At 44.3% G+C, this 15,279-nt stretch overlaps 1 protein-coding gene across 5 annotated transcripts in view; it reads left to right on the forward strand.

The window, feature by feature from the left end:
* Positions 1–15,279, forward strand: part of Slc44a3 (solute carrier family 44, member 3) — a gene marked incomplete at its 5' end in the record, with an annotated part of 76,841 nt that overhangs the window by 47,848 nt on the left and 13,714 nt on the right. The window contains 2 exon segments of one of the 5 annotated variants that reach the window (XM_013516523.1): positions 902–988; positions 4,299–5,740. In XM_013516523.1, the coding sequence (XP_013371977.1) occupies positions 902–988; positions 4,299–4,871 (660 nt within the window). 5 annotated transcript variants of the gene reach the window in all.

A 15,279-nucleotide genomic window follows, 5' to 3' on the forward strand; every position in this document is an offset into this window, starting at 1 on the left:
TAGATTAAAAGAGAAAAGTCTTTCTCAGCAGCCGTACAGCTCAGCTGTGTCTACCGTGGAAACGCTTTGCACGGCCACTCTGTGATCTTTCCAACAGGCTCATTCACAGCTGCTGCCAGGCTGAAAAGTACCCAGATCAAGTTTCACCCAATTGAGTTAGCACTGGGACAAGAAAAAGTCCATATAAGGCTGAGTTATTCCTGGGGTCCTCATAGTAGGCTATTTCAGGATTGCTAGCTGAGATTTCTTTTTATTAACTCTGGACAAGGTCAGTCACCCTTCCCCCAGGCATTTCATTCACTTATTCATTCATTCTTCAATGCACACTTTCAAGTTACATTTCAAAAGACTGATTTATCCCTTGAAATTTAGTTCTAAAAGCCTCACAATAGGATTTACTTCCTTTAAAGTTAAACTTGATTATTTGTGCAGGCACATAGGTAGTATCTACAATGCTTTATTTGTTTTCTGTTTGTTTGTTGTTGTTATTGTTGTTATTTGTCTTTGGGATTAACATTTCTTATGAACACAAATTTTGGGTTCCAAAAGGCAAACTGTACTATTTGAAACACTAAGGACAGATGAAAAAAGAAGAGAGATCCTTTTTACTAGAACCAGAAGACCTACTCTTCCTTTGCTACTGAAAATGGATTAACCCATTTCCCTTGCTGTTGAGGTTAATAGCAACCATACCAGGTAGGCCCACAAGAGGAACTACGCTCATCAGGTTGAGAGTAATTAGTGGCAGACACAAAACAGAACTTCTTCCACACTGAGTGAGAACCACTCTGGCTTTCCCCAGGTGTGTAAGTCTGTAGTGGAAACAAAGTGGGTGTGCTCAGACACCGTCTGCTTATCTCCTTTTTCTTGCTTTTCGTGCTGTTCCTGGACCTGATCCCAGCAGCACAGTGCGTGCTCCAGAGGTGCGTTCAGATGCTGCTGCTGCTGTTTCTCATATCTTGCCAGACACTTGTATCATCTTAACCAGGTATGTGTCCCACCCTGCATCCCAGGAATATGCAGAGGGGTGTGAGGGTAGTTTCCAGCTCCTGCATCAGAGATCGGCAGATTCTTCTGTAAAAGGTCAGGTTGTGTAATTATTTCAGGTTTTTGAGCCATATGGTCTTTGTAGAAACCATTGAACTCTGCCATTGCAGCAGAACAGCGGCCATGGACAAAATATGAAGGAATAGACATGGCTGTGTTCCAATAAATCCTCACTGATGGACTGCCGAAATTTGAATTTTGTATGATTTTCACATGCCAAGAAATGTTCTTCTTTTGTTTTTTTTTTTTCCCAATCATTTTAAAATTGTAAGAATCATTCTTAACCAGAGGAAAATGGGTGGTCTGATAAACTTGGCCCCAGGCTGTAGTTCATAGATCTCTATATTGGAAATGAGGCTATTAAAACTATTTCTAAAATTCTGAAAGAAATGGGTTTCTCTTCTCTGATATAAAAAGTGTTGGAATCTTTAGAAACCCTAGCATAATGAATACATATCAGCTAAGAGCTAATCTTCCATGACTTCTCTAAGATCTATAATTTTCCCAAACTAGGAAAAGAATCACCTCCTTAATTTTTACTTTTTATTTCTCAAGCTATAATTATCACTTTAAAAATCATAAAAATGATATCTTGCAATTGTTTTAACTAGATTTTGGCTCTCTTGAATTTTTCAAATTGTTGTAAATATAAATACATGTTTTATTTTTCTGTAGATAGTTTAGGAAACTTTAATAGCCCTTAGTCAAATTTACATAAAGCAATATTTTGTAAGTCAGCAGGATGTTTTATAATTTAAATGTTCACAGAAATCTCACTTAGAAAAATACTTCTTTTTATTGCCTATCTTCCTAATGAATGTACCATTAAAAGTAAAGGGACTAATTATACCATCCATGCTTGGTGTCTTGTAAGTGGTATTTACAATACCTTCATTATTCAGAGAAAGTGTAGCTGTCTTATAGCAAAGCTCTATTTCTAAGGCTGTTCTTAAGAATGTTGGAATACATCTAATAGCACATTTCATTTTCCTTTGGCTTTCCACAAACTAGCACATATAAAACAAAGTAAAATACCAAAGCACCTTTCAGAATGATGGGTCACATAGCAAGTGAAGCCAAACCCTGGTAATATATTCAGGGAGTAGCATGCTGTGCTTCTTCTCTTAGAACAATGTGCATGAAGTTGGGCACCAACTTACCCCATAAAGATTTTTGAGATGCATTACAAAGGTATATTAACAGTAATAAAATATACTTGCCTGAAAAGTCAAGGTTGAGAAATATAGGCTAAAAAGTCAAAAGCCATGTGACCATTGATACAAGCATGTTGGCCGCATGGTGCTTGAGCATTCCTGGTTGCAGTTGCTACCTCCTTGTCACTGTTCTGTGAGATCCAGGTTCTTCCTGCATCCCTCTTTCACAGGTAGTTTTCAAACTGCTCTTTGGAAACCTAGCGATTCCTTCTGGTTCTTGTGGGTGCTGTCCGGTCAGGAGGAAGGAGAAATGGCTGAGAAGGAGGAAGGATAAGTGCTGCCTCATCACCCTGCCCTGCCTTTTCCCCACAGCACCCTTGTTCTCATCTGGTTTAGGCTGGAAACCTAATGAAGATGTCGTGTGAAGACAGGGACCCGCCTCCAAGCATATCTGAAAGCCGCAGTCTCCTACCGCTCTCACACTTGTCTTCCCTACCTTGTCACCCCGAGGCATGTATTTTCTGCCTTGTGGAATTCCCTTTCTTATACTTACTCAGGACCTCTTTCCTTGACAGTTCAAAACATTTCTAAGATCATAAGTTAGTATTAATATTAACCATACTGTAACTACCATTATAAAAGTGATACATCCTTGCCACAGGTAGAGAATTGGAGTAACTGTCCTTAAAGCACAAAAAGGCTAAACTAGTCCTGGTACAACTCCTAGAGTGAGTTGGTGCAAACAGGGATGGGGCTCTGGGATTCTAATCATAGTGTCTGTGGCTTATACTGGCTGTATGGCGACTTTACGTTGGGTGACGGCTATACAGCTGGGCAAAGCCAGCTCATGTGACCACTGCTAAGACAATTGAGGTTTAGGAAATTGAGAAAGAAGAGGAAAGAAAATGAAAAGGAAAGAAGGGAGGGAGGAAAGGGGGAAAGGAAGGGAGAGTGAGCCGATATGAATTAAGATGAGGTAGGAGGGGTCACCTCTAGTCTAACTACTGAGAAGCAGGATGAAGTAAAAATCTTTTTTAAAAAGGATGGTGATTATAAAAAGGTGATCAACATTGTTGTGAATCTCATCTCACAGTAGACAAAGGACAGTGAGCTTCACTGAGAAGAGGAATTTAGGTTCGTCTTTTGAGAAATGGCCTAGTACTGGAATGAATTATTAGAGGAATTCTGGCATCTGTGTGTCTGAAAATTAGATTCAAAAGGACTAAGGCCTACTTTATTTTCCTTGTTTTATGGAATGGGAAAAGGGAAATGCTACAAGAGAATGAGATGCACGCGTCACCTTCAGAACCCAGGTGTTTCCTCCTCAACATCTAGGAGCTGACTGTGTCTCACCGTTGCTTTTTAAAAGCCTTGTCTGTCTTCACAGAGTCCCAGGAAGGAGGCAGGTGGCACCTAGCTGAACGCTGCACAGTAATTCACTTGCAGAGTAGGAGATAAAACCCCAGATCTCATCATTTCTTATTTACTTCTCTCTACATCACAAAGACCAAATGTGTATACAACTGGAATACTGTGTCACCTCATATATTCAGTTATGCAGCAAATATTTGCTTATTTATGGTATAAGCAACCATTTGAACCTGGACACAATGTAGGGATTCTGAGTCAGGGTAAAGCCCAAGCCAGGCCTTCAAGATGTTGACAAAACAGTTGGGGAAAGAGTGTGATAAGAGGGATATGGGTGAGACATTTGTGTAACAGTGTAGAAAAGTACATGTCACAATGCTGGAATCAAGGCTGCAGAAGTTCAGAATAGGAAAAACTTGGTAACTGAAGGAGACCATTTGATGATAATTGAGGGAAAATTCATACAAGAGGTTTGGACCTGAGTATAAAGCAATCACTAGAGATCACCAGCTAATAAATAACAAGAGCTATAGGCTGTTGGCACTTACCTGGAATGCCAGCTGTAAGCTAAACACTTTTCTTACCTTATATAGATAGTATATCCAATTTATATATAAGGGAACTGAGGCTTAGAGAAGGCCTAGAGTTGGTGGAAGAACTAAGAGTTCAATCCAAGTTTGGTTTTGCCTGCAGGACCAAGCCCTTAACCATGTTGCATTTTTTCCACAGTTGGGTCTCAGGATAACACGTGGACTGTTGTCTTTCATATCCGTCCAAGCCAAGGGCCAGACAAGCTTGGTTGCTGACAGCAAGTCTTGTTGGCACCCAGCTCCTGGAGGACAAGAAAGGTGTAGGACCAAGAAGATGCCAGTCTATGAATCATGCAATTATAGAACCAGAAAAGCCTTGCCGGGTAGTCCGCCCCACCTCCTGTCCTCAGGCAAATCGTGGCTTCTGAGAGTCTGTACCAGCTCATCTCAGCGGCTCTCAGGCATGGTGTCCCTGTGGCCTCCCTCCTCCCTCTGGCAGTGTCCTGGAACCTGGCTGAGTCCCCTGTGGGACCCAGCAGGCTCACCACTCAGCAAGGAGGGCTTGCCTCTTAGTGTTTCTCACGGCTGCTGCACACAGTCCCCTGAAAACAGCCTCCCCAAGTGCACACAGGCTCTGACGTTGGTTTTATTCATTTATTTGTTTATTTGGTACCAGGAATCAAAGTCAGGACCTTGCACTTGCCAGGCATGCACCATGCCACTGAGCTATATCCATGGCCCTGATGTTGGTTTTAGGTCAGTGTCCCCCTAAGTCTGAAACACATTGGGGGCCCCAGTGCTCTTGCTCCAAACTGAAACCAAAAAATTTTTCTTTTTCAATTTTTATTGACAAGTGCCATGACCTGCACAGGGAGTGGAGTCTTGGGAGGGGGCAATGGGAGATTAAGAAGAACAAGAAACATAAAAGGAAAGCTGGGACCAGGTGGGACCTGACCTCTCTGATGGAGAGGAAGCAACAACATCTCGTCTTTATTTATACAAAGTAAAAAGAAAGGGAAAAGCACAACAGGGTGGAGAGTGTCAGATCTCAGTGTTTTGCTGAGAACACTGAAAATGAAACATTCTCAAAGCTATCTGTGCTGTACCTAACAAGGAAGAACACCGAGGCTGGACACCTGTTGATGTGCAACTGAGAGGCCAACGTACTTACATGGTCTGCCTCTGTCATTCCGCGTCTTTGGGACTGGCTCTGCTCTAGTCTCAATAAGTTTGCTGACCTCAGGCTCAACCACGGCTCAGCTGCTCCCCAACAGACAAGTAGCAGAGTTCCGTAGATTTTCATCTTTGCATACAAAAAAGAGCTATTTACCAGTCAGTAAAGCTGATAGTGTGTTTTAAACCTTACCGAAATGTGCTTTTTATAAACTCTGATTGCTGTTTTAGTTCATTTCCAAAGAACTCAGATTGGTCACTCTGCTGAGTGCAGCTGCCGAGACAGTGCCTCCTGCAAAGACTGTGACTATCCTCCCTGACAGTTGCAGCTGCCGAGACAGTGCCTCCTGCAAAGACTGTGACTACCCTCCCTTGACAGTTGGGGCTCTGCGAATCGGGGACGGAACATTGTACTACAAACAGTGTTGTCTTGAAGTGTTCGATTACAGTCACTCTTGTCTTAACTAACATCGTATTTCTGTTGATTATTTGCTTCTTGTTTAATTCATATATTTTTGTTTTCTTCAGTGCTGCCTTTCTTTCAGTCCTTTCCTTTTCCAGAAGAAGTGGGCATAGGTATAGGAAGTGAGCTACTGGCTGATTTATACCCAGTTTCCTGGGAGATGCTTCCACGTACAGATAACTCTAGTCAGGAGTAGCAGGTTCGACTCTGCCTCTTCATTCTTTGCACAACTTAGTGAGCCGGTCAACCTCACGGTGCTCCTGCAAATTGAGGGGTCTGGCTAGTTTGCCCCCGGGACCTTGTACAGCTTTCTGCCCTTTGTTGTGGCCCTGGTGTCCACCCCAGGCAGAGCTGGGCATGCAGGTGCTAGCCTGCCCCGGTTGGGCGGGGTAGGGAGTTGGATATGAGCAGGTTGATTTCCTGCTGTGTTCCAGAATGACAGGATCACTTTTGTCCGTGTTGGGCCCTTATCTGTGACGAGGCCTTACCCTGGCTTAGTAGAGGTCACTGGTGTTTCATGTCGCCCACACCCCAAGCCTCCAGAGTCCTGTGGATGGCCTGGGGTGTGAGTGCACAGAGAGGAGCCGTCTCTGTTTCACTTAGAGCCGTTCTGTCAGTGCTGCTAGGGAGTGATGAATACATAACTGGCAATGAGGTGTGGGAAAATGCCAGTCCCCTCAGCCACGCAAAGCAGTAAGAGGGTACTGTGACATCCGGCGTCTTTCACGTCCATTTCTCTGTGGGCCGTTACACAGGAGGGCTGCTTCCTGGTGAATGAGCCCTGCACCTCCTTGAGGAGGAGACGCGGTGCCTCAGATGTGACACACTTGCCTTTGGCATCAGCTAGCTGTGGTTACTGAACCAGGCCAGAGATTGTCCCCTTTTGGCACTTGCTCAGAAATGCCTGCAGCTTCCTGTCTCCCTGACAAACAGAGGGACTGGTCAGCAAGGCCCCAGATAGTCTCACTGAGTCGAGTACAGAGAAGCACCTGCTGCTCTCTGGGAGACACACACGTCTCCCCACCCTGCCTCACGGTCCCCTCACCACCGTGCACTGCCTGCCAAGGCTTTTTTCAGGGAGCGTAATGTTGGTCTGTCTCCTAAGCCTTTGTGGCCAGCTTGACTGTGTACAACCTCAAAGCCTCTTCTTCTTCTGCCCCTGTCCTTGCAGTCAGCTCTTCCTCAATGGCTGTTTCTCACAACCCTTCAGTAACAGCAGCACTCTGCCTTTTCCATGTCAGGTTTTGCTTCATCCCAAGCCAGCGACAGACCTCCAGTGACTCTTCTCTCCTCTCACCAGGGTAGCATGTGCAACGCAGGGAAAGAAAAAAATAATGAATAGTGTGAAATTTCTCTAACTAGATTAAGAAAAGGCTCTTCAGATCATGAGGAAAGGCTCTTGTGAGAAAAAAGTTCTTTCAGTCCCTGGTATTGCCGTCATAGGTTACCCCTATTATGGGTAACAGGGCACCCCACCAACCATTCTTCCCCTGGCAGAGGTGATTTTGAATCCTGCCTCCCTGGTGGCTGATTTGGAGCTATTCTGGGCAGCCAGCTGATGGGGAGAGCGCTCACGAGATGCCTCATGTGTGCATGTTTTAGCAGGAAACTCACAAGTGTGTCAGTATGATAGTTTGCATTAAGGCCCATGTATAGGCGGCGGTAATCCCTGTGCCCAGCTGTTTTGTGGCAAATGCTACTACCCTGGTTTTAGATAGAAAGCTTGGCCCCAGACTGTCTGAGAGAAAGCAAACTGAACCCGCATGTCCCCTCGTGCATAACTCAGAAGCTACTGGCATATGACATGGCTTTGTGTGGCTGTCCCAGGAGCGGCATTGCAGAAGCCTGGCTTCTGTCTGCTGTGGGCCTGTTGCAAGGGGTAGGGCTTAGCAAGGCAAGGCCCTAACTCCTTCTTGGCCCTGTGGGGCAGAAGTCTATCCTGACTGAAAATTCTTCTACCTTCAAGGAGAAGCAATTAATGCTGGGGACATCACTAAAGGAAAGGGAAGGAAAGTTGTACAGGGCATTGGGACATCAGGCAGCTCTCCTGGGAGGCAGCGAAATGTTTACTATGAATTGCTTTGACTTCTTCCGAAGTGTGCAAGTCCTGAAGACAAAAATACCTACCATTTATAGGGCAGTTACTTGTGGAAGGTACTGGGCTACTTTATGTGTACCAACTACCTGTATCCTCACAAATTATCCTGTGAGGAAAGTACTATTATTTCTTTTTCATCTTCTCTTCTTCTTCATCCAAATTTGGAATAATTGAGAGACACAAGAGGTAAGTAGACTAAAGAATCACCATGAAGTCAGGCACATGCTGGTATAGAATTCCTGGAGGGTAAAGCAGGCAGATCACAAGATTTAGCCCATCCTGGGCAATATAGCAACTTAGCAAGAGTCTGTCTCAAAATTTAAAAAAAGCTGGGAACATAGCTCATTGCAAAGACTATAGGTTTAATCTCCATCACTGTGATCAATCAGTCAGTCAATCAATCCACTTGAATATCAAATCAGCTGGTTGGAAAAATACATTACAGGGAACAGCTGCAGTCAAGTAGCTTGTTAATATTTCACCCCTAAATTAGAAGGACCAAGCCCTGCTCTTATAGGCGTTACCAATAAAGTAGAAGCTGTTGCTGAGAAAGTACATACTCTAAGACAGGTGGACCCCAAAAGTGAGTAAGAAAGCAGCTGAGCCCACCTGTGCCCTGCTCCATCCTCCAAACACCCAGTCCCTTCAGTCTGCCTCATCCTCTGGGGGCACAGGACAGGTATTACCTGAAGGAGGTTCCTGGCCATGGAAATGCAAAGCTGGGGGAATCAAGCTTACCCCACGGCAGGATTCAAACCAGCCTTTTCCCACAGGCCAGGTACTCAGAACCCCAGAACTTTAGAGACAGTGAGATGCTCTTTCGTCATTTCAGCAGAATCTGGGGACCAGAGGCCTTAACTGCCTCAACCAGGGTTATCCCATGGGCAAGGCAAGTGGGCAGAGCTCTTTCTGGGTCTCCTCTTCTTTTCCCTGTATCTTGTCTGTACCTGCCTTCTGAGCTTCCCTGAGATGCTGAGGACAGACAAGTATGCTGCATAGCATTGTGCTTCCCGGGCAGAACTCTGTGTAGCTCTCCCCACACTTGGTCAACGTGGAAGACAGGACCAGGCTCACAGGAGCAAGAGGATGAGGAGCATTTTTGTCCTGGGAGGAATGTGAGGTTTATTTCTAGTACTAGACTCTCCGGTTCCTGCTCCAAGCCTCCTCTATTCTCCTTACATTTCAACATTTGCATTCTTTCAGAAGTCATTCACCCATACCTGTGAGCATTCCCTTTCCCTCAGACTTTCCCCTACTTTGGCTCTGAGTCCATATAGCCACTATCCTTGCAGTGTATTAGGAGGGGAAGGAGGCAGACTTTGAGGCAGGAGGGTCCAGATTTAAATCATAGCTAACCCATTTATTGAGGGACCTGGGGCAGTTTCCTTCACCTCTCTTAGCCTCTCTTTTCCACACACAAGCAAACCTCACAGGCACCTGGGAGGGTTAAATAAGTGCACACATGTTAGCCACTTGTGACTCTTAGTTATGCTCCATAAATGTTAATTTCTTTTTTGGAAGGGGTGGAGAAGAGAGAATTTGGGTACTTTATCTTATTCATGTAGCAAAGAGTGAGAGTCTGTGTGTCGAACTAACGAGTTACAAAAGTTCCTGTTTCCCAGGATTGTAATAAATAAATAAAGATAGATTGTTTGCAAAGCTCTGTTTTGTGCCTGGCATGTAAAGGCACTTGCTGGTTATATGGATGTTATTATCATTATTATTAACCCACCACTAAGCATATGAGCTCCAGCTTATACCTGTGGCACTTGGAATATTGCTAAGTTCCTGAGGCTATTCACTCAGGTTGCTCAGTTAGGGCTATGTCGGCATCCACAGGGAACTTCTCTTCTAAAAATGCCTTTCTCTTCTCCACTCCACCCCCAGCCAGAATCGCTACACTAAACAGTTGTTCGGGAAGCTGAACTGCTTAGAGCTCCCCTTCTAGTTCTCACAATTGAGAGAAATGACTGAGTTTCTCCTAGCATAAAGGATGGTGAGAGAAAATCCAGCCCTCCAATTCAAACCTATGAACAGGAGACGAAAATAGCTGTGGCTGGAGATTGAGAAAACAGACCTGTGCAGCACATCAGTTCTCAAGTGGGGGCTTCTGACTCTGTCTTCTGTATGTAACCTTCATTTTCTTTCTCTTCCTTCCCAGTTTTCAAAGGTTGTTGGCCTTGTGGCACATGCCTGTAAGCTTAGCACTCTGAAGGGTGAGGCAGGAGGATCACTGTGAGTTTGAGACCAGCCTCAGCTATATGGTGAGTTCAAGACCAGCCTGAACTACATAGTGAGACCTTGTCTCAAAAAAAAACCAAAAAAATTAATAATAACAATAATGATAAGTATTAGTATCACTGCCTAGCAAAGGCATCTGGGACTGTGTCCAGGAACACTGGTCCAAAAGGTCATCTGATCTGAGAAGCCTCCATTTCTACCTAGGAGACCCCTTTGCAAGCCTGAGCTCCGTGGAAACCGCCAAATGGCCATGGTTCCTGCTACCTTCTGGCATGCCATGGCCAAGGGAGACAGCCTATGGTTTTTCACTTTGATCTATGAAAACCAACTTGGGAGTCTGAAAAACTCAGTTTCCTTGTAAATAAGGAGGCAGATGACATGTGTAAACCCTGTGCTGTGACAACAGCGTTTGGATGTGGGGACCTGGCAGCCACGGAGCAAACTCCTGTGTTCTTCCCTTCCTTAGGTTAGCGTCTGTGGTGGGCACCATGCTTGCCTGGTATGTGAGGCTGGGCCAGGCCATTGTCTGTGATCCCAGCGGGGTAGGGGAGGATTTCCAAATGTAAGAGGGAACTTTCACAGTCCACCTTATCCACAGGACCCCTTTGCATTAATAAATGCAAAGATTATAAATCAGTTTCAACCTTCCTCAAATTCATTTAGAATGGGAAATGAAATTTACTAGCTCCTACTCCTAATCTAATTTTCCTCATGATGGAGATCAGGTTTCTTCATGTTGTTTCTCTGTCTGTTTTTTTCTTCTTCTTCTTCTTCTTCTTCTTCTTCTTTTGGACCAGTTATTGTCAGAGGCTTCCATCCCCACATTGGAAAACCACACCCTACCTTCTGCACGTTCTAAGCCAACCACTGATGATGGATATGTTCCTCAGATGCATTTTCCATTTGTCTTTATCTTAGATGTGGAGACTTGGGAAAGGGAATGAAAGATTGTTGGCCAGAGACTAGAGAATGCATTTATAGGAAGGAAGGAAAGAAAGGAAAGGAGAGAAGGGAGGGAGGGAAGGAAGGAAGGAAGGAAGGAAGGAAGGAAGGAAGGAAGGAAGGAAGGAAGGAAGGAAAGAAGGAAAGAAGGAAGGGAGGGAGGGAGGGAGGAAGGAAGGAAGGATGTCAAAGCATTTGACTCATAATAAGAATCCCTTGTCTTCACCTTTTCCACTGTAGGCAAGGGCTCAGAGAGCCCTTTAAAAAGTTTGGCAAACAAAAGCCAGTAAGAGTTGTACACTGATTGTCTTCTTGTTCCCACTGCCCGCCTGCCCCCTGCCTTGCCCAAGGGAGATGAGCTCAGAGACTGAGTCCTCCTTGAATGGAGAATACAGAGGAGAGTAAGCAGAATGCATATAAGGAAAGAGAAGTCAAGAGAGCAAAGCAAGCCATCGTACAAGTATTAGGAATAGCTGGGCAGTCCTTCTGTTCAGAGTCTCATCTCTACACCCATTGAGAAACAAGTTCCCTGAAAAGTAGGAGAAGAAATTATGTAGATAAATTTTTCTTAAATAGGTGGGGCTAGAAATTTACCAAAGGTATGGGCGGTTGGATGCAGGTTTGACAATTCTTCGAGTGGTTTCATCTTCCCCCTCCACTGCCTTTTATAGACTGCCTCAATTGGCAAAGGGCAGGGGTATAGAGAGCATCTGCTAGACTTGCATTCCTCCAAGGAATGAGACAGCTGAGGCTGAGAATGAGACAGCTGATGACTTCATCAGGATGCATCTTGTATGGGTGGAGAAGGGCTTTCTGGGTGTTTGCCATGCCCATAGCTTGACTCCATCAAAGTAACAACAGTGAAACTTGGTGAGGTCCAAAGAACAAGATGCTACGGATCACACAAGGAGCTCTATCCAAGTTCCCAGCCTGGAGCTTGGCCAAAGCAGACCTTCCATATATGTCTGTGGATTGAAGGATGAATTCAAGGGTATATAGTGCCTCAACACCAGCCCTGGCTTGATGCTGCCTCCACAGCTTTTAGCATCTGCTGAAAGTAGCAGGGAAGCAATAAAGGAAAAGGAAATACTAATTCAAAGGAGCTCACCTTTCTTATTGAGCTGCCCTAATCACAACTAGAACTGACTGCAAGGAAAACTGCTCTCTGCGCAGAAGTGCTAGAAGAGAGGGGAGGACTAAGTGTCAGTCTCTTGGGGTTCAGAAAAAAATACATCTGTAAAGCTATAATAATCTAGACAAGATGGTACTAGCATAAACATAGATACATCCTAGATATATGTATACATATTTGGAACTCAATAGACAGCCCAGAAATAAATCTTTGCATATATGGCCCAACATACTAAGTCCCCAGGAACAGTCTCTTCAAAATGATCTTGGAAAGACTGTGTATCTACATACAGACAATTATAATGGACTCTTACCTTACACCATATAAAAAAAATGCACAAGAGATTAAAGACCTGAAAGAAAGACCTAAAACTACAAAAGTCCTAGAAAAAATCACTAGGAAAAAGAATTAGTACACTGGGTTTAGCGGTGATTTCTTGGACGTAACACTAAAAGCACAGGCAACAAAATGAAAAATAGACAAATGGAACTACATCAAACTAAGGAACAGAGGCAGTGATCCACAGAGTGAAAACCTATGGAATGAGGGAAAATAATCATAAATCACAAATACAATTTATAACTATAAATATCACAAATATATTTATATTTAATATTCAAAATCTTTAAAAAATTCGGGAATGCAATGATAAAAACAAATAACCTAATTTTTTTAATGAGTAAAGGACTTGGAGAGATATTTTTAAGAAAAGTTGCACAAATGGCTAATAAACACATGAAAACATCTCCAACATCACTAATCCCGAAGGGAATGTAAACCAGAACCACAGGGTCCCATTCCACTCTGTCGGGATGGCCACTATCAGAACGGCAGAAAATAGCAAGTGTTGCTAAAGACGTCGCGTTGGATTTCTCATGCCCTTTTGGTGGGAATCTAAGTGGTGCAGCCATTGTGAAACACAGTATGGAGATTCCTTAAAGAATTAAAAATAGACCTGTTATATGAGGTACTAATTCCTCTTCTGGGTGTACACAAGTGGTGGTGAACTTTTTAGAGACCAAGTATCCAGACTACAACCCCAAACCTGCTTATTTATTGTAAAGTGCCAGTGCTGCCCCAGTGTGTGCTGTTACCTGATGCTTGGCTGCTGGGGTGACACTGGGGTGATATGGCTTCTGTTCCAATAAAGGGGGCTCTACACACTCACTGCAGCATGCGTGCCATAGGTTTGCCACCACTGGTATGTACTTCAAAGAATTTAAAGCAGGATCTCAAAGAGATAATTGTACAGTCATATTCATCACACCATTCTTTGCAATAGCCAAGAGGTGGAAGCATACAAAGTGTCTGTACATCAACAGGGGAATGGACAAACAAAATGTGGCATATGTATACAATGGAATATCATGCAGCCTTAAAAAAGATCTTTTTATATGCTATAGCAATGGTGGCAAACCTATGGCACACATGCTGCAGCCAACTGTTTGTTATCACTGAAAGCTCTGAAAGATTTGCTGTCACTGTGCTGTAGCATAGATGGGCCTTGAGAACATTATCCTAGATTAAATAAGCCGGTTGCAGAAAGACAAATACTATATGATTCCACTGATATGAAGTAACTAAAGTAGTCAAAAGTCATAGAAACAGAAAATAGGTGGCCACCAAGGCCCAGGGAAACGAGTGTTTCCCACGCATAGAGCTTCACTGTTGCAAGATGCATTTTCAATAGTTCTTTGTACAGTGTGAGTGTACTGCTGGTCTTTACACTTGAAGCTGGTTAAGATGATCATTTCTTTATATTTTATTTTTATTTTAGAGACAGTCTTGTTATATAACTCAGGCTGGCCTTGAACTCACTATGTAGTCCAGGCTGGCCTCGAACTGGTGGCAATCCTCCTGCTCAGCCCCCTTAATGCTGGACTACAGGTGTGCACCACCACACCCAGCCTAAGATGGTAAAGTTAATATATCTATTTTACCACAATAAAAGGAAGAGAAGAAAGACATTATTATAGACAGTATATTTTGAGCAAATCCATTTTTCTTTTGACAGAACAATAATTATTCCCAGCAGCCAGCGAGGTTTTGATTTTTGCCTGGTTTTCTGTCAGTAGGCCTTTCTCCTGGGTTCTCATAGGTCAGCTCTGCTTTGCCCACCCAGTGCCTAGCCACAGTGTACCCATGGAGGGACAGACACCTGCTTAAAATTATTTCCCCCAAACATGCAGTATGTGAAAAACACATGAATGACTCATTTTCATTCTCTATCTCCCTCCTGCCATTTTCTCAGTTTTGAACTTCAAATCAGAGCTGTTCGACCTTCTTCTAATTGAAAAAGCAGCCTTCCTTCTAAAGTCTGTAGATCACAGAGCCGCTCATTGAGGTCTTTCTTACAGTATGGCGGGCACCAGGATAAACATGCTGCACGTACCAGCTAAGGTCATCCTCTCACAGGTTCTGTGTCTTAGGTACACATTACTCCCATGGCATAAACGAGAAAACTGAGGCCCAGAGGCTGATGTGTCTCTCTCAGATGGCAGTGCTGCTGCACAATCTGTGTGGCTCCAAAAGCCACAGCCCGATCAGTTTCACTGTGCTGCCTGGAGTTCCTTGTGGAGGATAAGATGAGGAGGAGGAGACCACTGGTCCTCATGAGCGAGGGAGAAGCTCATCCATTAAATCTTTGTAATTTGTTAGGCTTTAGCCTGCAGTCAGTAACAGGGCATGCCCATGCTCGGCATTTCCTGTTTCTCGGGGCTGCGGTTTAATTTGGCCTTCCCAAAGACCAGGGCTCCCTGCTGGCCTGCTCGTTCCTCGCTGAGCCTGCACAGGCCGACAAGATGGGGTGGTGGTGGGGATGGGCTGAGCAGCTGAGACAAGGCTTCCACAGGCTCCTGTGTCCAGGACCTGCCCGGGGGTTCAGAGTCGGAGCCACGTTCTGCTGCATTCTCACTGCAGGAGAGCAGAACCTTGTTAAATCCACGACGGTGTAGTTCAGGAAGATGCAGTGTCCTGGCTGGGCTCTTTCTGGTTTTGTAGGAGGATAGGGTTTGCCTGACACAGTACTTGGTGTGAATGCCTGATTCATGTCTCATCTTTGTCACCTTTGCCTGGTCACTTAGCCCACTGAGCGTGACGTTTCTTCCTCAGTACAATGAGAAGGTTTTCCT

This window comes from Chinchilla lanigera, unplaced genomic scaffold (assembly GCF_000276665.1).
Source record: "Chinchilla lanigera isolate Chin_1 unplaced genomic scaffold, ChiLan1.0 scaffold00034, whole genome shotgun sequence".
Classification (NCBI taxonomy): Eukaryota; Metazoa; Chordata; class Mammalia; order Rodentia; family Chinchillidae; genus Chinchilla; species Chinchilla lanigera.